Source organism: Lontra canadensis, unplaced genomic scaffold (genome assembly GCF_010015895.1).
Source record: "Lontra canadensis isolate GAN:19392208 unplaced genomic scaffold, GSC_riverotter_1.0 scaffold93, whole genome shotgun sequence".
In the NCBI taxonomy this organism is placed as follows: Eukaryota; Metazoa; Chordata; class Mammalia; order Carnivora; family Mustelidae; genus Lontra; species Lontra canadensis.
Genome location: NW_022631087.1, coordinates 7246654 through 7269610, shown reverse-complemented (window position 1 = coordinate 7269610; position 22957 = coordinate 7246654). Strand labels below are relative to the sequence as shown.

The window sequence follows — 22957 nt, the reverse complement described above, 5'->3', positions numbered from 1 at the left end:
TGTTATTCCCCAGACTGTATCCACCTTCTTATCCATCCATTCGTCATCCATCCATCCAACACCCATCTAGCATCCAACATCCATGGACCCATGTATAATTCATCCAACCAGCCAAAGTCTACCCCTGTATTATCTACTCACTAACCTATTCAACATCCATCATCCTACTCATCCATCCATCCTCCATCCATGTAGCCTTTCTCAACCCATCCAACATCCAACCATCCATCATCTTCCAACATTCATTCATCGCCCATCATCCATATGCCACATTTACCCTTCCACACACCATCCATCCATCTATTTTCTACTCATATTCATCCCTCCATCAGTTCATCATCCCATCTGTCATCTAAGCAACATCATCTATCCAACTCCCATTACCTGTTCCACCATCACCCACCTAACTTTCCACCCAACAGCCCTTTCTCATGTAGTATATTTACCTATTTATCTGTCCATCGCCCACTTACACAACCACTGTCCACCATTTATCCGTCATCTACCCATGACCCACCCACCCTCCATTTGTTTCTTGCATGCACTCAAGGTTCTTGGATTCACTGATCAATCATCCATTGAGTTGAGCTCCTCCTTTGTGTCATGTCCTGGGCCAGGGGCCAGAAGGGCAGAGATAAAGTAGACGAAGCTCCCGCCCCCAAGCAGCCCGTCTTTCTTATGGGGGAAATGGCAACTGAGTGTGGCCAGATGGAGGGGAGCAGAATCACTGAGCCTAGAAGGAAAGCATTACCAACGTAGAGGTGGGGTGGGTACTCAGGGAAGGTATCTCAGAGCAACGCACCCGGTCTAAGACTTGAACAATGAACGAGTGTTTGGTGACTGAAGAGAGAAGGGAAGAGCATTTTAAGCAATGGGAAAAGCCCGTGCAAAGTTAGGGAGATGAGATGGTCCCGCGGAGCTCTGCCACCAGCTCCACAAAGAGAGAGTGAATGTTTGGTGGGAGGAAGGCCAGGGGGAGGTCAGGCCAAGGATTTGCATAGAGGGGGACCAAATGGCACCCCAGCAACCTGGTAAATACCTCTGTGGTGTCATTCGTGAAATGCCCTTAAACACCTGTTGCTCCCGCCCCTCCCTGGAGGCCATGGCTAACTTCCCGAGGCCTTACCACTGAGCAAATGCAGGTGAAGGATCTTTCCAGTAGAGTGGGCCAGGCAGCCGTGTCCCAGCATCCACTGCGACAGAGCACCCCTCCTCCCCGAGCTGCCTGGGGTCCATCTGCCTCCCTGATTAGCCTGACAGCTTCTTGGGGTGAGGGGCTCCAAATTCCCCGAACCCCCTCTGGCCAAGACAGCAGGACCAAGCTGGTTCATCCCTGCAACTCTTTTGTCCATGCACTGAGTCGACTGGAGAGCCAGCAGATAAAAGCCTCAGAGAAATACAGCGGAAGGGGCTCCCGGGCGGGCCTGTGCTCAGAGGATTTACAACATGGCAGTTAAAAACCGGGGCCTTGGGGCGCCTGGGTGGCTCAGCGGGTTAGAGCCTCTGCCTTCAGCTCAGGTCATGATCCCAGGGTCTTGGGATCGAGCCCTGCATCGGGCTCTCTGCTCAGCAGGGAGCCTGCTTCCTCCTCTCTCTCTGCCTGCCTCTCTGCCTACTTGTGATCTCTGTCTGTCAAATAAATAAATAAAATCTTAAAAAAAAAAAAAACCGGGGCTTTGGACACTGGGGACAACTGATACATGCATGACCCCCAGGAAATGCTGGACGAGGCCAAGCCTTCTCTCAGGCCAAGGCATGGGAGGCATAAGGTATGAAGCAGCAGGCTCAGAACCCGGGACAGCATGAACCCTCCCTGTCCTCCAGGAAGGAGGCGGCGTGGGGCGGGACATCAAGGAAGTGAGGGAGTTTGGGTGATCGGGCTGGAGCCTCCATATCACCCCTGCGAAGGCTAGATGGGAAGCAGCTGGTCCCATTTTACAGGGCAAGAGAAGCTCGGTGCCCCAAAGCATGTGCTGCATTTCCAGGGAGCTGAGGCCCCGTTCTGGCCTCCGGAACCCTCCCCAGCCACCATCTTCAGGTAGAGGCTCCAGGCAATGGCAGAGGGTCCCTGCCGCTGGGGCGAAGGGGGCAGGGAAGGGACCTAGTGAGCTCCTACTCTGTGCCAGGCCCTGGGCCTACCTTGCACACGTGCCCTGATTTAAACAGCCGGGCTTAGCTCCTGGCTCAACCCAATCAGCATTTGCACAACCTCTTCTCTGTGCCTAAGAGGAGCTGTAGGGGCCAGAGAGGGCTAAGTGATGCTGTCTGGACTTTGAGGAACTTTGAATAGGGCAGTGGGGGAGGGGACTTGACCACACTGGTTGCGGTCCCAGCCAGGGTCAGGTGGGAGCCACCAGAGGCCACAGGAAGCAGAGCCTGGGCAGCATGGAAAGGGGTGTGCCCTGGGCAGAGCACCTTGCTTGACAGCCTGCCCCAGCCCTCACTAGCTGTGTGCTCTCTGGGCCTCAGATTCCTGATCTGAGAATACACGGTGCCTTTCTCATCAGGTTGCTATGGAGATTAAATGAGGAAAATATCCAGAAAACATTCAGACCCGGGCTTAGCTGGTAGTTAATGCCGGTCATCAAAGAGTGTGGGTCGTTATCACTGCTGCCCATTTTGGGGGCTGGGAAAGTGCTGGTCGGGAGGGAGGGTTAGGGCTGAGCCTCGGAGGGTGTGCAGGAGCCGGAGGGAGGCCTTTCGAAGGATACTTGTCTGGGTGGGGCAGATTGTCAGGCTGCCCTTGCACGGGAGATGAACTTACCTCCCACTCTGGCAAGCCGGGACCCTCTGCAGGGCTCCTGCTCCCCAGCTGGCCCATCTCTTCCAGACCAGCCATAGGTGAGGTCTCTGGTCCCCTCTTCACTCTGGTCTTTGGCCACTGGGCGGAGGTGCAGGCAGGGCTGGGCGGCTGGGCGGAGCTCCCGGGCCACTGCCCAGCGCTCTGGCTCTGTCCGTTGACCAGGGCGGACTCCTCCCAGCCATCAGGCTGGCCCTGTCGCTCTAGCTCCGGGATGCCATTTGTGCCCAGGGAACCCACCTCTGGCCCTGAAGCTGGGGCCGGAGGACCCCCTGAAGCCGGGGCCAGGGGACCCCAGTGTCCAGCTGGGTCCTTGCGGGGCAGCTGGGCCCGTAGGAGCTCCAGGAGGCCTTCCCAGTCCAACCTGGGAAGGTGGGAGGTGAGCATCGACTCCTCTATCCGGCCCCAGGCCCCCTCTCTGGGCTCCCCTAGAAGGCCCACAAGGTCCTTCCAGTCAAGCTCGGATGTCCTCTCAGGACTATGCAGGTGTGGGCATGTTCCCTCAGCCCTCCAGCCCATGGTAGTGGGCATCTCAGGCCTCTGGGATTTCAAGAACTCTGCTGGGCCTACCCCGGAGTTCTCTGGGGGGCTCTTAGTCTGGTGGGCACTGGGCAGCTCCTGCAGGCTGGCCCAGCCTCTGAGAGCTGGCCTGTCAGGGGCCTCCCGCAACCCATTCCCAGGAGGCTCCTCCCAGGCCTCTGCCTGCCCCCTGTGGCCGGCGGGGCCACTCTGCTGCTCCCAGCTCTCCTCAGACTCCCTGAGAGGGCCCCTCCAAGTTCCCTCTGGGACTCTGGCAAGCCCCCGGCTGGGCTCCCCAAGTCCTTGCCAGCCCCCCAGGCCTGGGCCCTCCTGCTGGCTGCTGTACCCTCTCTCCAGACGTCTGTGAGGGCCCTGGGTTCCTGGAGGCCCCTCCTGACTCCGCCACCCCCCCAGAGGCTGTCTTGGGCCTGCCCGGCCACTTTCCAGAGGTCTCTCTGTCCGCCGCTCCCTCTCAGGGATCCTGGCTGATGTCCTTGGGGGCAGCGAGGTCCCCTGGAGCCGCCGGTCCCCTTCAGGCCGCCTCTTGGGGCTCCTGGGACGAGAGGGCTCTGCTTGACTCCACCGGGCTGGTTCTGCCTGCTTCGCAAGGGGCTTGGTTACCTGAGAATGAGGTGAGGGGCTCGGTGAGGCTCCAGGACCCTGACCGGGTGGCCTCTCTCTAGGACAGACTGGTCCTCACCAGGCCTGGGGAGAGGCAGTCTGTGTCTCCGCAGCAGCCTGGAGGACAGCAGGTCACAAAGCACCCAGGGTCCCTGATTTCCCTCCCTGGGGCGGGGGGGGTCAGCTCTTTCCTTTCACCCAGTCTCCTCACTTTCAGAAAGAGATCTTTAAAATGCTGCTTACTTTCCTGCTCCCCCACACCCCCCGGGCCAAGGTACTGATTCCGACCTGCGCTATCAGGTTCCGGAATTTTCACCACCAATACCCCACTCCACTGGGTCGGCCTTGCTCTCTAAGAGTTTCTTTAAAAATACGACTCGCCACCTTGGAAGAGAAAGCCCTTAAAGCTGGAATGACGCATCCAGAGCTTTCCCTGAAAATGTCTCAACATAGCAGGTGCCTAAGGAAGGAAGGCGACAACACAGAAGGGCAATCTTCAAAAGACTAACGTGGGGTCCTTCTCAATTTTGCCAAGAGCAAAATTGAGCTGGCTCTTTGGGAGAACAGGAAGCCGGATGCCCATGATGGGAACTCTGACCCTTTCATAAAGGACCTCCCCTCCCAAGACCCCTGCCTGGTCTCTGGGGGAGGGGAGAAGCAGTGGCCCATGTCTCAGGGGTGCAGGGGCCCCAGGGCAGACTGGCAGTGCTCACCTCCCTGCTGAGGGCAGGGCTGGACTGTCTTCGGAGAAGTTGGCTCTGACCTTGGCTGGGCCGCTGTGACCGCCCCTCGTCCCGGGCCTGGAAGGCCCCCGGTGCCTCGGACTTCCTATGAGCAAATGCAGCCGCCCCTCTGAGGGACCTTGGGGCTGTCCCACTCCCAGCATCCCTGCTCCTCTACTCCCACCCCCAATAGGAGGAGATGTGGGAGACTGGGGAGCCCCACCATGACCACATCGAAGGGCCCCAAGTAAGGGATGATCCTCTCAGGTTCTCAGTTTCCCTTTCTGAAAAATGAGGATGGTCGACCGCTCTAATCTATCTACCTTGGAGGGCAATGAAGTGGGGAAAAGTTTAAGTACAGGTGTTGGGGGGGCGCTTAGCCTTGGCCTCGACTGCCTCCTGTCTCACTTAATACTTCCTGTTTCTGACCACCACCCCACGAGCAGCCCACCACTCACCCCTAGACAAAGCTTAGACTGGACCTTGTGGGAATTAAGATTTATTGAGCATCTACTGTGTGCCAGGCACTGTGCACACATGATCATAACAGCAAACACTAACTGAGCACTTCCTATATTCCAGGTGCCAAGCCCTTGACCTTCCCAGTTTGTCCATGCACCCCATGAGGTGGGAGGAGAGATGTAGATAGTTATGTGCCCCCATATCCCATTCTTACTGCCCTTTTCCTGTCCACATGGTGAGTTTGGGATTTCCCAGGCCCGCCTTTCCTCCCGCTCCCTAACTAAGAGCGTTCTAGCATTTAGCCTTGAACACCCCAGGCCACCGTAGTTGCCGGTGAAAGAGCTCTGAGCAAGATCAGAAGGAAGAAACATCCTCTACATTCCCGGAAAGGCCAACATAAACTGTCCACGCAAATGTCACTTCTAAGACGCCTGGACTCCGGGCATTGTTGCCACATCCAACCTCTAAGCTGTAAAAAGTCCCTCGTTCCAGTTCATTGTCTTGCTTAATGGGTAGCCGTGAATCAGACCCATAGGGGCACCTGGGTGGCTCAGTGGGTTAAACATCTGCCTTCGGCTCAGGTCATGATCTCGGGGTCCTGGGATGGAGCCCTGCATCAGCCTCTGCACTCAGCGGGGAGTCCACTTCTCCCTCTCCTCTGCATCTTCCCCTGCTCATGCTCGCTCACTCTCGATCTCACGTAAATAAATAAATAAAATATTTTTTAAAACATCAAGTTTTTCTTTTGAGTTCTGAGCAGTAGACTCACAAGAAACCAAATTTCTCTCCCCTGGAGTTAAAGCTTCTGTGTTTGAGTGCTGCCTGATCCGCTTCCATTTTTAATCTATCTGAGACCAGGGGGGGTTCTTTGCTCTGCGAGATCTGAGGCCTCAGAGGGAGTTTTCCCCCGAACCAGATGTTGGAGGCTCCACAAAGCGAAAGCCCCAAACGTGACTCGGTTGGGGAGGAGAATAGAGAAAATCACTCGGTGCAGGGCGGACAGGAGAATGGGTGATCTTTCGAGTGGAAGCACTTGCCGCGGTATAAACTCCAGCTTGCCCGACCCTCATCCCTTCTGAAAAGTTTCCCCCATGTGGAATCGAGAGATAGGAAAAAAGGATTCAAGAACATTCTGAGAAGCCAAAGGAGAAGCCCGTCCCCTTGGGCTGCCTGTTCCTCAGTGTTGGTGTGGCAAAGGAAATATATTTCCTCTGGAGGTTTGGATGGGCTCTACTCTACGTAGAGGGGGTATTAAAAAACAAAAGGCAGGGCGCCTGGGTGGCTCAGTGGGTTAAAGCCTCTGCCTTCGGCTCAGGTCATGATCTCAGGGTCTTGGGATCGAGGCCCGCATCGGGCTCTCTGCTCAGTGGGGAGCCTGCTTCCCCCCCTCTCTCTATCTGCCTCCCTGCCTACTTGAGATTTCTGTCAAATAAATAAATAAAATCTTTTAGAAAGAACAAAAGGCATCAAATCTGGCAAATTCCATGAAGGTTCTGTTTTAAATTCAAGAGACTACAAAGTATTTATATGATGCTAAGATAAGGGATTCCAAAGGCATCTATGGGAGAAAAATGAAGCCATCAAGCCAAAACGCCTAATGCTTTAATGTGATAGCCCGTTAAGAGAAATTTTCCAGGCTCAGTTACGCAATGCTTAGACAGAGTAGATGCTCAATAAACACATGTTAAATGAATATATGGGAGAACATAAAAGCATGGTCCTCTAGCCACCCACTCAAAACTTTCAATCAGTCCCTTACAGATACTTAAATAGGTTTTAAAATTTCATCTTCAGACAGCAAATATTTTTCTATTTGGAAAAAGTGCCATACAAGAGAAAAAAAACTTTAAGTCTTCAGTAGAGTTATAAAGCCTTGGTTAAAAAGTAGATAGTTTACTTCACCAAAATGTAGACATGAAATATATGCAAATTTTCTTATCTATCAATTATACCACCATAAAGCTTTAAAAAGGTAAACAACTTTAAAAAGAGTAAAATAAAATGAATATAAGTACCTATGGAAAAATAATTAAGCGGTTAACAAGATTATAAACATATTCCTGACTTCTATTATAAACGCTTTCTCTCTCTCAAAGTTATCCCCATAAGAAAAAGAAAAAAAAAAAACGAGAAGAACATATAACTGTGGTTTAAAGACCTTTAGTGTACCTGCTGAATTATCAGATAAAATCGAAGATAAGCAAATTGATATTGGACCAAAAATAGTAATCATAAAAAGACCAAAGAAATGGGTTTTTTTAGGGCCGTTCAATATTCTGTGTAACAGCGTAACGGTGGATACATGTCATTCATTATACATTTGTCCAAATGCACAGAATGTGCCCCATCAGAAGGGAGTCCTGCTGTAAAGTATGGACTATGGGTAATAATGACGTGTCAGTGTAGGTTCAGGGTTTATAACAAACGCTCCACTCTGGCAGGGGCTGTTGTAGTCGGGGTTGGGGAGGGGGATGCTGCATGTACAGGTGGGATAGAGGCTGAATGGGAAATCTCTGTACTTTCGACTCAATTTTGCTATGAACCTAAAGCTGCCCTAAAAAAAATTAAAAATGTGTGTGTGTGTGCACGACAGCCAAACTATGGAAAGAACCCAGATGTCCACCAACAGATGAATGGATAAAGAAGATGTGGTAGATATATACAATGGAATACTACGTAGCCATCAAAAAAACACGAAATCTTGCCATTTGCAACAACGTGGATGGAACGAGAGGGTATTGTGCTAAGCGAAGTAAGTCAATCAGAGAAAGACAATTATATGATCTCTCTGATATGAGGAATTTGAGAGGCAGGGTGGAGGGTCGTGGCAGGTAGGGAGGGAAAAAATGAAACAAGATGGAACAAGGGAGGGAGACAAACCATAAGAGACTCTTAATCTCAGGAAACAAACTGAGGGTTGCTGGGGGCTGGGTAGGTAGGGAGAGGGTGGCTGGGTGATGGGTATTGGGGAGGGCGTGTGCTGTGGTGAGTGCTGTGAAATGTGTAAGCCTGATGATTCACAGACCTGTACCCCCGAAGCAAATAACACAGTATATATTAGTTAAAAAAATTCTTTAAAATGTGTGTGTATGTGTGTGTTTTTTTTAAGGCCAAAGAGAGAATTACATTAATGATGGAGACCCCACAGGTTGTCACCTGGGTAGTAGTAAATGGATAAAACTTACTGGAGAAGGAAATTTGAAGAATCAGAGGTAAAGTTGCTCTAGTAGATTCAAATCTAACAGAAAACATTGCCTCAAGGAAAACAGAAAATTTCTGGAATGCAAAATATGACCCGCTCCTGGGGTGGTGGAAAGTTCTCAAATGAGGTTTTGCGTGGCTACAAAACTCTGTCTCAGTCAATACACTATAATGCACTGAATTATACACCCTAAGTTTTGAGACTTCCAGACCTACTTTTTCGGGTTCTCTTAACCTTAACTCATGGAATTCCAGCCCCGGTTCTTGAAAACTCTTGACGCTGCAACTGCCAGAGAAAGGAATCTCAGCCAGATCGGGAGAAAATGTTTTCCCTCCCCACAGCTATGCCAAAGCCAGTGTTCTGGGTCATAAACCACCTGTGCGTCCCTGCTGACCAAGGACACTGCGGGATACATGGAAAGGACTTTGACACTGTTGCCATGTCCCACGGAAGTGACATGTAATTTCTACAAAATTTGTAATTCTGGGAGTTCTCTTATTTAAAATATGTGGCTTGGGGCGCCTGGGTGGCTCAGTAGTTAGACCTCTGCCTTCGGCTCAGGTCATGATCTCAGGGTCCTGGGATCGAGCCCCGCATTGGGCTCTCTGCTCAGCGGGGAGTCTGCTTCCTCCTCCCTCTCTCTGCCTGCCTCTCTCCCTACTTGTGATCTCTCTCTGTGTGTCAAATAAATAAATAAAATCTTAAAAAAAAAATGTGGCTTTGGCCATTCATTTTAAACTGACATCTCTGTTCTCTGAAGTTCAAGGTGACCCATGAGTTTTCTTGGTTAAAGCAGAAAAAAAAAGAAAAGAATTAAAAAAAAATTTTTTTTAAAGCAGAAAAAAATCACAAGTACTTCCTTTTCCCTCATGTAAGAAGGAAAAAAATAAATAAATAAACCTGTGATTCTGGATCAAAGAAAGGGTTTGAGAGTTTAACCTTTTTGAAATTACTGTACTAACATTCTCCCCATTTTACAGATGAGGAAACTGAGGCTCGGGGAGGTTAAATCACTTCACGAGGTCACATAGTTTGGGGAATGGGTTTGACCCAGGATTTGAACTCAGCCCACCTGACCCTGGTCTTTGCTCTTAACCACTAGGCTACACACAGTATCACTCGGTTGTCCAAAAAAACTCCTAAAATGTGGAAACAGATGAACTGACTTGCCCGAGGTCACACAGCCAGTCAGTGGCAGGGTGGGGGTCTGAACCCTTTCCATCAGCCAACCTAAGCCTGTGAAGCTTCCACCTGTCTTGCCACCGAGCCTCTTCCCCAGCCCACCTGGCTGGCCCCGCCCTGAGCTCACCTGCGCTCTTGCCCGAAGAGGCGCTCCACCTCTGCGCGGCCAGGGCTGCGGGTGCGGCCACCGTTGCTGCCCTGGGGCTCTGGCTCCCTCTGCGCCAGCCTCCTGGGCGGGGGCAGATCGGCCAGCATGGTGTACTCCTCCCTCTCCAGGTTGTGCCTGGTCTCCCCAGGGGCTGCTGAGCCCCGGGAGCCCCCTGAGCTGCCTGGTGGAGGTGACGGTGCCAGGAGTGCTAGGTCACTGGGGGGGTGGCGGGGTGGGGAGGAGGCTCGGGGCGCATCCCGGTGCCCGATGCACACTTGGGGAGGCAGCACGGGGGAGCCATGTAGAGAGTCAGTGGAGGGGGCCAGGCTCTCCATACTAGTCCCTGGGAGATCCTGAAAGAAGAGGGAGGGCTCAGGGGCCTGGCGTGGAGGGGATGAGAAAGAGGGCGCATCCCGGTGTCCGATGCACACGGGGGTGGGCACGTGGGGGGGCTCGTGCAGAGAGTCTGTGGAGGGGACGAGGCTCTCAGTGCTGGCCCTGGGAAGATCCTGGAATAACAGGAAGGGTTCTGGGGGCTGGCGTGGCGGAGAGGAGGCCCGGGGTGCATCCCGGTACCCAATACACACAGGTGGGGGGAACTGAGGAGGGTCGTGCTGGGTGGACTGAGTCTCAGTATCAGATGTGTCTGGGAGGAAGGGGAAGGGGTCAAACTGGGTGTGGCGGGGGGGTGAGGAAGCCCGGGGGGCATCCCGGTGTCCAATGCACACGGCTGGAGGTATGTAGGGGGGGTTGTGGTGGGGCAATTCACTCTCAGATGCATGGGGGTCTGGGAAGAAGGGGAATGGGTCATGTTGCAAGTAGCGAGGAGGTGAAGAAGCTCGAGGGGCATCCCGATGCCCAATACAGACCGAGCATGGAGGCTGGGAGGGCTCCAAAGAGGTCTGGGGTGCCCCGCGGGTAGCAGGGTACAGAGGTGAAGAGGTCCGGGAGGCACTGTGGGGGCCCGGGTTATGGAAGGAGGACACAGCCTGAGATGGCGAGCTGTGCTGGGCAGATCCGGAGGAGGACAGAGGTGGGTCGCGCTGAGCTGGCCTAGTGGGAGAGGAGGTCTGAGGAGGCCTGTCCCCTTGGGTTGGCCGAAGGGCAATGGAGGCCCAGGGAACCTCACTTTGCTTGGAGCGAGATGGGGAAGAGGTTCGGGGGCCTTCACTCTGGGTTGGGCGGAGGGGAAAGGAGGCCCAGGGGATGTCTTTGTTAGTACGATGGGGAGAAGAATTCCTGGGATTGTTCCGTTGAGCGGAGCGATGGGGAGATGATGGTCCAGGGTGGTCCCATTTTGTGCAGCATCGAGGGGAGGATGTTCCAGGGTTGTCCCGCTGAGAGGAAGACTGTGGATTGTCTCGTTGACTATAAGAGGTCCTAGGGTTGTTCTGTTGAATACAAGAAGCTTTGGGATTGTCCCGCTGGGTGGTTCGGTTGGGAGAGGAGCCTCTGGGATTGTCCCGCTGGGGACAGGGTGTCCGGGAGTTGTCCCGCTGGGTGGTTCGGTTGGGAGAGGAGCCTCTGGGATTGTCCCGCTGGGGACAGGGTGCCCGGGAGTTGTCCCGCTGGGTGGTTCGGTTGGGAGAGGAGCCTCTGGGATTGTCCCGCTGGGGACAGGGTGTCCGGGAGTTGTCCCGCTGGGTGCTTCGGTTGGGAGAGGAGCCTCTGGGATTGTCCCTCTGAGGAGTACACGTGGGAAAAGAAGTCTGAGTGTTGTCCTGTTGGACAGAAGAGGTTCTAGAATTGTCTTGTCTGGTGGTTCTGGTGGGAGAGGAAACTCGAAGGTTGCTTCGTTGGACGGAGGAGGTTCTGGGGTCATCCTGTTGGGCGATTCTTGAGGGAGAGGAGGCTCTGGGGGTGTTGTGCTGTGTGAAGGCGGTCCTGGGGATATCCTGTTGGGTGGGCGAGGTCCTGGGCTTGTCCCGTTGGGCGATTTGTGTGGGAGAGGAGGCTCGGGGGCTATCGACCTGTGTGGAAGCACTCTGGGCAGCATCCTTCTGGGCAGAACGATGGAGAGAGGAAGCCTGGGGGGTGGCACCGCGAGGTCCACCCGGCAGTGTCGTGCGGGAAGCCTGGGTTAGCGCCGACCGGTGCCGCTCCAGGAAGTGCCCACTTTCTCCCCGGAGCTTTGCCCAGTGCTGTCCGGCACTTCGGCTCCCACTGCAGGGATCTGGAGAGAGGAGAGGCTGGTTCAAGGTACAGGGAGGGGGTCTCACACACGACCCCTGGGACAGATCAGGACGGCAGAGCCCAGAGCCCCTTCTTAGAGGATCCACTGTCCAGGCCAAGTGACTCCACCCCTTGGAGCGATTTGATCGGAGAAAGCTCCAAGGCCTCTCTCAAGCTGAGGCTCAGAATTGGAAATGGAAACCCCGCCTGACTGGTCAGTGGGACGTAGGCTCCCAGAGCTGGAAGGGCACATAGACTGGGAGTCCCCGAAGCGGTCTGGACAATCGCCCACATGACCCGAGGGCGGGAGCGGTGGGTCTGGTGGCAGCTACCTAGCAACTTCCCTTTCCCTATCCTACTTCCTGCAAAGAGGTTCTGAGACCCCCCCCCCCAACATCTCTTCTAATGAGGCTCTATCATGTGTGATAGCTCTAGAAAGCTCCCATTCCTTAAACCCAGACAGGCTCCTGGCCCAGAGGCTCTTGGGGCTGCCATGAGCCTGGGGTGGGCTTTTGTGAACCTGTAGGCCTCACCTGGGAGTTTGCTAGAAATGCAGACTCTCAGGGCGCACCCCTGGGAGCACTGTGCAGGATCTACATTTTAATAAGATTCCGTGGTGATTTGCAAGCATATTACAGTGTAAGCAGCCCTGGTCGGAGAGATTACTCAACTGCCCTAAACAGGGACCCCTCCCAACTCCCATCCCCAGGGACAGACCACCATGACCTCAGTCCCCCTCCAGCCCTCTCAGTCTTTGGTCACCCAACATGGGGTGGTCCCCTAGCTGTGTGCATGTCCCTGAGCCAGAGCTTCAGGAGAGGAGTAAAGAGTACGGTGGCCTCCTCCAGAAGGAGCCACGACTGCTTTCATTAAAGGTCTTGCTTAAGGGGCCCCCGGGGGCCTCAGTGGGTTAAGCATCTGCCTTCGGCTCAGATCATGATCTCGGGCTCCTGGGATCAAGCCCCGTGTTGGGCTCCCTGCTTAGTGAGGAGTTTGCCTCTCTCCTTTCCTCTACCCTTCCCCCCGCCCCCTCAGCTTGGGCTAGCTCTCTCGCACGTTCTCTCTCCCTCGGATAAATAAATAAAATCTTAATAAAATAAAATAAAGGCCATGCTTAAGATGGCCTCCCTCCTGCTTGGAAAGCTCTGCTTCCTCTCGGCTTTCTGAGCTGCTGTCCCTGAAATCTGAATTTCTAGCACCTAGCAAGGAACCAGAACCAAGCACAGAGCAGCACTCCAGGTTCTCATTGTCGTCTGATGAGCTGATGCCCCATGTTGTTCCAAATCCTGTCCTCCTGGACTCCCCATCAACCACCTGCATCCCTTGCCTAGATGGTTGCTCTGGGGGCCCTGGGTCATTGTCCCGTTTAGGGAGATCCTTTCCAAAAGCAAACCCAGCTAGATCGCCCCTGCTTACAAGGAAGGACCAGAAAGCTATCAGACTGGAGGAGACTGGGAGACACGGTGTGTCCACGCAGTGGGATGGGAGCTCAGGACCACAGAGGGGTATTAGTGGGAAAGATGGGCGAAACCACATAAAGTTTATAGTTTAGACAGTGGTGCTCTATCGATGTTAATTTCTTAATTTTGGTAGTCGAACTTTGCTTTTGTAAGATGTCAACATTAGGCCAACCGGCAATGGGTATCATGGAAACTCTCTCCACTCTTCGCCACTCTGCTATAAATCCAAAATTATCTCTGAATCAGAGATGGCAAAAACATCAGGGCCTCCCAGCGGCATTTCAAAGAAAATCCAGGGATTTCCCATGGCCGGTGAGGCTCTGGCCACCCCGAAGGGCATCCCTGCTCCATCGGGGAGGCGCCTGCCTTCTCGTTTTCCACTGCGTCTCCCCAGCTGAAGGAAGTGCTGAGCCCGCTGGAAAGGCTCCATCCTCCTGTAGCGCCTGCCTGCCTCACCCTTTGAGGCAGGGCTGGCTGATCTGGGCTCCCACAACTCCCAAGGCCTCACCGCTGTGTCACCATCCTCCCCTTCTTCTTTGCCCGCCCATCTCGAGTGTCCCTTTCGGCCCAGCCCCCCCCAGGATCTGACTTCTGTCCCGCAGCGCTCCTATGTGCACACAGGGCAGGCTCTACAGATGTCCTGGGGCACCAAGTCCTGTGTCCTGTCCGCGGCCGGCGGGGCTCTGTGTAGCCTGTCCCTCCGAGGCTGCCTTTGATCAAGCAGGGCTCAGAGTGACAGTCCCCCTGCCCCCCGCACTGCCCTGCATGAAAAGCAAGAAAGCAGGTATTTCATACAAAATCCCAACTGCCTATTAGCCGCTCTCACTCCAGGGAGACATTTGGCTCCCTCTTTCCTCTGTGATCTTACTTCTTCCCACGCACCCTCTCCCCAGGGCCTGAGAGGGCTAGGCAGTGGGGGTGGGGCAGTGATAAGATCTGATTCATGCTTTTGTTTGTTTTTTTAGAGATAGAGAGAGAGGGAGCACACATGCATGTGAGCGGGGAAGGCGCAGAGGGAGAGAGAGAACCTCAGGCAGGCTCCATACTCAGCACGGAGCCCAATGCAGGGCTCGATCTCACGACCCTGAGATCATGACCTGAGCCAAAATCAAAACTCAGCTGTATAACCAACTGAGCCCCTCAAGCGTCCCTCATGTTTTTAAAGGTGGCTCCAACTGCTGTGGGAAATGGACCAAGAGGGCCAGGCAGAACCCGGAGGCTTGGAGGGGACTCTAGTGATAATCCCAGCAGGGGCACTGGTGGCTTGGCCAGGGAATACTTGTACAGGTGGCAAAAAGGGGATGGATTTGAGGTGTGCTCTGCAGGTGAAGCTAACCAGAGCTGCGGATTGAATACAAAGGTGAAGAAATAGAGAAATCGGGAGAACACAAGATTTGGGGCCTAAGTCGTCAGAATGGTGGTGACATGGAACAGACAACAGGAAAAACAGGTTTGGAGGGAGGGTCAGAGTGTGGGTACCCCCCCCTACATTAGCCTTCTCTCTCCCGCCGGACTCCCATGTTCCATGTGCTCCCATCACCCATACCAGGCTCACATTATGAGATGCTCACCCGGGTCATGGGCATCTCGGGGCTAGGCCTGCCCAGTGGCCTTTTCCTTTTCTCTGCAAACAATCCCCCTGATTTCCTGTAGGCAATCTCCTCCCCCACTCTATACCCACGTGGGCATAGGACCCACACTGGGTCCAGGGAAAACCCTACTGGGAAGACTGTACCCTCTTTCTTGGGAGATGATCTGTAGGTACGATATAGTCTGGTCCTGCTGGGGCTCATCATGCCACGACCAGAGGAAGGTCTGGCTGAGAATGAAGCCAAAGCAGAAGAAAACATAGCGGAGACCCGATTTCTCATACTATTTGAACACCTGGATCCAGCCATACCTGAAGTCACAGCCACCTAATTTTTTTACTTCTGTGAGTCATTTCATTTATCTTCAGTTGGTTTCTGTCAGTTGCAACCTGATCCTAACCAACCAGTTGTGAGATGATGTATTTAAAGCAGGTCACATGGCACACTGTGGCTGCTCCATAATTACATGGGGACTGTACTGTTGTTACTCAGGTCACCAAAGTAAGAAGTGCCGGAGGACCCAGATGGCCAGGGAGATCTGGCCAAGCCCTAGGCCATCACCACACCTGTGGTCACAGTGACCAAGCTGGCCTAGCCAGGACTCACCTTCCTTTCTCTGGCCTGCAGCATCCCCTCCCACGGGAGACCGGGTGAGGAGAGATGGAGCCCTTCGGGCACTGTCAGCTCTTGGCCCTTCCTGGGGCTTCCTCGGGATCATCACGGTGAGCTCGTCCCAGCTGGGGGCCTCCTCCTGCCTTCCAACAGTGTTCCAGTCCTGCAGGAGGGGGAAGGGAAGAGAAAGCGTGTTTGGAGCCCCTAGGACCTGCGCTCCCAGCAGGAGATAGGTAGATAAGGGGGAAGGCTTTGACATTGAAGAGCACCTGCTGTATACTCAGGACCCCTAGGGGCTCTTTGCTGAACTTAGCTAATCTTCCATCAACCCTTGAGGTAGGCATGTACATCAGAGCTAAGAACTTGCCCAAAGTCATGCAGCTGGGAAACGGTTTAGGGGGGAGGGAACTTGAACCCAGGGCATTTGGACTCCCTGCGGTAGAAAGGCATCCCCAGAGACATCCCCAGGGTGCACACAGAAGTGGGTTCAAAGCCTTGCTCCTCTGCTTCCCAGACACATGGCCTCAGGTAAGCTGCTTCCCTTCTCTGAGCCTCAGTTTTCTTGCCCTGGAATGGGGCCATGAAAGTCTCTACCCCAGAGCGGGTGGTGAGCCTTCTCAAGCCCACGCCTGCCATCCCATCACTTTCCCTCGGAGGTCTCACAGATAACCTGCCTCTCCTGCCCTGCGACAGCCCTTTGAGGTGCGAATACCCCAGGGAGTTCCCAAGTCTTCTCTTCTCCCAGCCAAATTGCCCCCAGCCTAGGCTCCCCAGCCTGCTCCGTCTCCTCTGTCTCCCAGAGATCTATGCCAGGGCAGGTCATGGAGCTCAGAGGTGTGTGGCCAGGACAAATCCCAGAACCAGTCTCATCCTCGCTCTGGCCAGCACGCCCAACATCCTGGCCGCTGTATTTGGCAGCCTGACCCCATTGGTGATTGACCTGGATCTCCCTGCCCATTGAAATTCCTTCAGTCTTTTCTTGGACGAGACCCCTGCCCCTCCCAGGCGGTTGGTCCTGGAGGCCTGAGGAGATGGCTAAGTCTCCAAAGGCCGTGGCCCAGTTCCCTGGTGTAAGAGGATTGTCTGGAGGTTTGGGTGGGGCCCCAGGGCTGGCACAGAGGGGCGACTTGCCCTCCCCAGCTCACCACGGAGGACGAGTCGCTGGTATCATCAGGGGTGTCGTGGTCAGGGCTGGAGCTGGTGCCAGAGTCAAGGCCTTCGTCAAAGCTGCCACCCAGGCAGGAGGCCAGACCCTCCAGAGAGGGTCCTGCCTCCAGTTCCTGGCTCTGGCTCCCGGAGGTGGCGGTGGGGACCTCTGCTGAGGACCCTGCTGACGGACCCCTGGGAGAAGAGACAGACCTATGACTTCTTCCCCAAAAAGTCATGGGAATTAGGGACCAATACCCCTAGCCAGGTACACACACACCTCACACTAGACCAAAGGAGGGAGCAAACACTCAGGCCTCGCTGTGCTGGGCTCTTCATTCAGACAGCCTCATTCAGTTGTAACAGTGTCCCTTTGAAATACGTGTCATGGCGCCCATTTTACAGATGAAGACACTGAGGCTCAGAGAGCTCAAGGGACTGGCCAAGGTCACAGAGCTAGGAAGGGGGAGAGCTACATGGTGAACCATGCCTGTGATACCAGAGCCAATCCTCTGTCACTGGAGCAGGAGTGGGACCCTCCACCCCCAACTCAGTAAAAGTGAGATGACAGGTGTACTGGGCTAATGGGGGGCTTCAGGAGGTAGCAGAGCTCCAGGGGTAATGACAGGGTCACCAGTCTGGATGCCAAGGGAGGGAGTGGCAAGAGAAAACCCTGCTTTAGAGAAGGCAGTCAGGATGGCCACAGGCCCAGGTAGGCTTACAGATGGCAGTGTCCCCAAAGAGTGACCCACGGGTCAACCTACAAGATGGAAAGGGATGACGGCCCTCAAAAAGAGGTCTGTGGTCAGATGAGTTTGGGACGTATGGCACACTTCTACCTCCCTACCCAAAAGCACAAGGCCTGCTAGCAAACTAAAGGTTCTGACAAGTCTTACAAGAAAGATATTAAAATTCGTTTATCCTGGACTTTCTGAAACATACTCAATAGCAGAGCTGGTTTCATTTTTTTTTTTTTTTAAGTAATACTTGTCTGTGAGGCATACATGTTCTCAAAGCAAAGCTGATTTGACTCAATTCCTCTTATTTGTTAAACAGGGAAACTGAGGCATTAAGGAGGGAATGACTTATTCCCTTAGGCCATCAGGAATGGAGCTGAGGCTGGAACCCAGGTTTCTGGGCCCTCAGCCATGCCCTCCCAAGGCACCGTGACTTCAGCTCAGCTCAGGCCTGGAGTGGAGGGAATCCCAGGGCCCAGAGCACCTCTCGGTCAGGCGCCCACCTGTTTGATCTTTTAAAGCTGTACCAAAGGAGCCAGGAAACGTGAGCGGGCCAGGGGCCTTGCCCCCTGAAGGGTGGGTGCTGGGCTGTTCCATTCCCAGAGCAAACTCAGCTAGGGCCTGAGGACCATGCCCACTGCCGGCCCATGCCCAGGTGGCGTGATCCAGCCATGTGACCCATGCCCGCGGCCGCCACCATCGCGAAAGGGTGAAGGGTGGCGTGGGTGAGGGCATCCTCCTCTAGGGAGCCCCTCCCCAAGCCCTGCGGCTCTACCTACCTCTGCAGCCCTGGCCCAAGGCCCGGGCCCACCACCGACGGGCAGCCGGAGGTTGAGGAACGGGGAGGGTCCTCAGAGGCAGGTGGGCGGCGAGGCAGGTCACAGTAAGGCGGCTCAGCACTGGGAGGGCTCCCAGGCTCCTGGGGCAGAGTTGGAGAGAGGAGGCAGTTCCTGGCCCACGTGGGGGTTCCCCTCCCCCTGCGCAGCCCCTCCCCCCAGCAGGCCACGGAGAAGAGTGTCCGGACATCTCCTCCTGGGATCTCAGGCTTCTCAAGGAGAGCTGTCCATCAGGCCGGCAGCGCCTCTGGGGACCCCAGCCGGGGGCTAGCAGAGGCACAGAGTGTGTGCAAGCACACGTGTTGTACAGGTAGGTGTGCGTAGAAAGGCCTGCGGGTGTGCAAATGTGCACACGTGCGTGTGTCTGCAAGGCGGCGGGGGAGCACGTTAATGCATGTGAGCTTATTTCTACATGTGTGTTGGTGCATGTGTGTGTGTGCCAGAGGGTGTGAAGGAAACAAAGGGGCCCAAACGGGTCTTCTGCATCTGGAAGACAAGGTCAAGGGCAGAGCATGAGGAGGAGGGGCGAAGCCCACCTGGAGAGCTCAGGAAAGGGTCTGAGGGAGAAAGAGGAAGTCTGAGGGGACGGGAAAGTAAGACCTCAGAAGGGGAGGTTGGCCCTGCTAGGGGATGCGGGGGACACAGGGGGCTCAGGGCAGGAGGGTCCAGGACCTGGGGTGGAGGTGGGGCCCTGAGTCGGTGGCCCTTCTCTCCCCTGCCCGCCCTCAGCCAGGCCACACCTGCAGAGGCACCTGCTGGGCTCACCCGGGGGGAACGGCGGCAGCTCACCTGCGGGAGGGCCCCCCCATTCCTCCCCACGTCGCCGGGGTGGCGGGCCCTCCCTGGTGGTGGGAGCCGGTGGCCGAGGCACCCTGCACCCCGCCTCATCTCAGGTTACCTGGGCGGCGGGCTCCGGCGGTGGCGGCTGGCGGCTGTCAGCACCCTCGTCCCCGGGGGGCTCCGGCTCAGGCCCCCACGCTGCCGCCCTCCCAGGCCCCAACTCTGGGCCGTGGCGGCAGCAGCCGAGGCAGCGGAAACCTTAGAGGGGGCCGGCTACGAGCAGGGGCCCCTCATTACTCTTTCATAAGCCGGGGCCCAGCCAAGAACAATGCGGGACATGAAACCACAGGAACATGATCCCCGCCGCTCACCTGAGAGCCCGGCGTGGGGTGCGGGGGGAGCCTGGGCACGGGCTCCCCAGGGACCCCGGAGCTCAGCGCTCAGGGCTGAGGCTACAGCCCAGCCACAGGGCAGGGTGGGCGCCGGTGCCCTGAGTTCCGAGAAAGCCCCTGTGAGCAAACCCCTGGATGGTGCCAAGGAGTGGGCTCAGGGTGTCTGCAGGGCCATCCAAGCCAAAGGAGGCCCGTGCGGGTTCAGTTTCGCCCCCTGCCCTGGAGCCAGATTCTGATCACAACTTGACAGTGGGAGGTGTCAGATCCACAGCCCAGCCTGGCGCCTTGGCCGCCCTGGGGACCTTGCCACATGAGCGAGGAAGCAGCTGGTTGGGTACCATCAAGGGGTCTGGCCCAGCTGGGCCCAAGCAGGACCCCCAGCCTGTCTCGGCACCTCCTGCCTGCTTCCACCCACAGCCCCCATCGCTGCCTATTGCCCGCCTGAGCGGGCCCCATTGCCAGTCCCTGGCTCTGATTTCCCGTCTGGCGGGTCAGCACGGGCTCTGGCCTCAGACAGACATCGGGCCCAATCCTGGCGCCTCCGCTTCCCAGCTGGGTGACCTCAGCCTGGTGGTTTCCCTCTCTGAGCCTGGTTTTCTCATTTCCAAAACTGGAATGATAAGAACGGCCACCTCCTAGGGATGTCAGGAGGATTAAATAGGTCAGTATTTGTGAAGGTCGTAGAACAGTGCCTGGTCTGCACATCTCCAATATAATAAATAATGTGAAGACATTACATACAATTTTATTAGTGTTAAATCAATAGAATGTTAAATACGTTTAAGAATAAATACATTGAAAGGGCTCCTGGGTGGTTCGATCCGTTGAGCATATCCCTCTTGGTTTGGGCTCAGGTCATGATCTCAGGGTCCTGGGATCGAACCCCCGGAAGAACCCCATGACAAGCCCCATGTCGGGCTACCAGCTCAGTGGGGAGTCTGCTTGGGATTCTCTCTCTCCCCCTCCCCCAGCTCATGCGCTCTCTCTCTCTCTCAAATTAATAAATAAATCTTAAAAAAAAAAAAAGAATAAATACATTGAAAAGGGATGTGTGGTGCCTGGCAGACAGCAGAACGCTCCCACCTAGCCCATTCTCCCTCTACAGATCCTGTCTGTGGTCTGGTCCGGGCTTCCTGATTTCCAGGGATAACCGCTCACCACCCTGGCCTGGGGGAGGCTCTGCGGAGAGCAGAGAAGGGAGGCATCCAGCACCCAGACTCCTAGGGGAGCTAGAGAAAGCCTCAGGGAGAGGGCTGCCCTGGGACCTGGGCCCACGTCTGCACATTCCTGGGTAGCATAATGCCTGGCACATTTTAGGCACCTGGTCCTTATGTGCGAACACACGAGCTGGCCTAAAGTCTCAGCCCGGACTGACACTAGAACTCAGACTGTCTGAATCCAAGTTTCTCCCAGTTCACACTTGGCGTCTCCCCACCCGCTGCAGAAGGGCACGGGCGTCAGAGACGGACTGGCGGGGCATGTTTCTCTGAACTTGGCACTGAGGGGAGAGAGCTATTCTTGGAGGGATCAGGACGTGTAGAAAATTCTCTCCCAGGTTTATTTTTTGGGTCGGGAAGGAGGAATAGAGGAAACTAACGTGTATTGAATTAGCCACATGTCCTTGGACTAAATGGTGCCACAGTGAGAAGGCTCTGTTGCCCCACTTCCCCTGTTAGGAGAGGGAAGCCAGAGACAGTAAAAACCAGGTCACACGGCTGGTAAATGGCAAACCTAGGACTGGGACTCTGGCTTGCCTGGCTCTGAAGCTAACAGGAACTTCCTTACGAAGCCCACTTCGTGGAGCCTAACGTCCTGCGTGGAGCTGCCTGCCAGGCTCAGGAGGAGCCTTGGGACCCGCTGGGAATGAGGGAGCCATGGGCGGGAGGGGGGGTGTCAAGCCTGAAGGGGTCCATGGAGACTCACACTCCCATGCTTCTCGTAGCTTCTGTACCAGGAGTTCTGAGTTTACACACAGTGGGGCTTGGCATAAGACCACGAGGATGGCAAAGTGAGAAAACCCCTCCCCTTTCACTCTTTCAGTACCTCTAGGGACAAGTCTCCCGTAGATGCTGGGGTACCTTTAATGCCTCCCTAACACCTACCAATCTCTCTTTTTATTTTTTTTTAAGGTTTTATTTATTTATTTGAGAGAGAGACAGTGAGAGAGAGCATGAGAGAGGAGAAGGTCAGAGGGAGAAGCAGACTCCCCGTGGAAACGCGAGTCCGATGAGGGACTCGATCCCAGGACTCCGGGACCATGACCAGAGCTGAAGGCAGTTGCTTAACCAACTGAGCCACCCAGGTGCCCCCAGTCTCTCTTTTTAAAGAGAGACCATGGGGCGCCTGGGTGGCTCAGTGGGTTAAAGCTTCTGCCTTTGGCTCAGGTCATGATCCCAGGGTCCTGGGATTGAGCCCCACATGGGGCTCTCTGCTTAGCAGGGAACCTGCCTCCTCCTCTCTCTCTCTCTGCCTGCCTCTTTGCCTACTTGTGATCTCTGTCTGTCAAATAAATAAATAAAATCTTAAAAAAAAAAAATAGAGACAGCAAGACTCAGGCTTAAAGCCTTCAGCTGACAACTCTCTCTCATTAGAATTTAATGATATTTTTTATTTTCTTCCTTTTCTTTCTTCCCTTTTCACCTTCTATATAAAGTATATGCTTCTAGTCTCCTATTTATGGTAATGACATAAAGTTTTGTTTTAGTATACATTTTTTTAAAGGGTGTTTATTGGGGCGCCTGGGTGGCTCAGTGGGTTAAAGCCTCTGCCTTCAGCTCAGGTCATGATCCCAGGATCCTGGGATCGAGCCCAGCATCGGGCTCCCTGCTCACTGGGGAGCCCGCTTCCCTTCCTCTCTCTCTGCCTGCCTCTCTGCCTACATGTGGTCTCTGTCAAATAAATAGATAAAATCTTAAAAAAAAAAAAAAAAGGAGTGGTGTGTATTTGAAGAATAATGAAATAAAGGGCGCCTGGGTGACTCAGTTGGTTAAACGATGGCCTTCAGCTCAGGTCATGATCCTGGAGTCCTGAGATCAAGTCCCACATCAGGCTCCCTGCTCAGCAGTGAGTCTGCTTCTCCCTCTGACCTTTCCCTTCTGAACTTTCCTCTCTCTCTCTCTCATTCTCTCTCTTTCAAATAAGTAAATAAAAATAAAATCTAAAAAAAAAAAGAATAATAAAATAAGTACTAGATTACATGAGGCCATGGCAAAAAATCGCAAAAGCAGGAGAATGACTTGCACTTGGGAAACACAACGTGGTCTCACCAGCTCATTGTACAGAGGGCAGAACCTCTTGGTTTGGTGTCTGTGTTCGGCGACAAGTTAGTGGCCCACCAGGCGCAGCCTGTCACAGACACCCTCATCCCAGACCACCACAACCACTCAGGAAAGCTGGCCTACCTCCTGCCTTGGTCTGTGGGCCTCCTCGGGGTGGAAGCAGCTTTGACAGCAGCTCTGGGCAAGCACGTTGGCCTCAGAGTGTTCACACGGGGCATTCCCAGTGTCTTCCTGCATATCGGTTAAGTCAGGCTTAAGTAGCTCCTGCGATCCTATGGGGGGACCTGGGAAGAATGGGG

At 54.6% G+C, this 22957-nt stretch overlaps 1 protein-coding gene across 1 annotated transcript in view; it reads right to left on the bottom strand.

Annotated features, from left to right (window-relative positions):
* Positions 1-22910, bottom strand: part of TRIOBP (TRIO and F-actin binding protein) — a 51545-nt gene extending 28635 nt beyond the window's left edge. Inside the window, exons 1-9 of the mRNA XM_032836618.1 lie at positions 22782-22910; positions 18152-18291; positions 16635-16830; positions 15484-15652; positions 11438-11829; positions 9636-11338; positions 4654-4768; positions 3461-3940; positions 2765-3418 (exon numbers count right to left, since the gene is read on the bottom strand). Coding sequence (XP_032692509.1) covers positions 2765-3418; positions 3461-3940; positions 4654-4768; positions 9636-11338; positions 11438-11829; positions 15484-15652; positions 16635-16830; positions 18152-18291; positions 22782-22895 — 3963 coding nt within the window. The 5' untranslated portion in view covers positions 22896-22910. The remainder of the gene's footprint in view (positions 1-2764; positions 3419-3460; positions 3941-4653; positions 4769-9635; positions 11339-11437; positions 11830-15483; positions 15653-16634; positions 16831-18151; positions 18292-22781) is intronic.
* Positions 22911-22957: the final 47 nt, after the last annotated feature.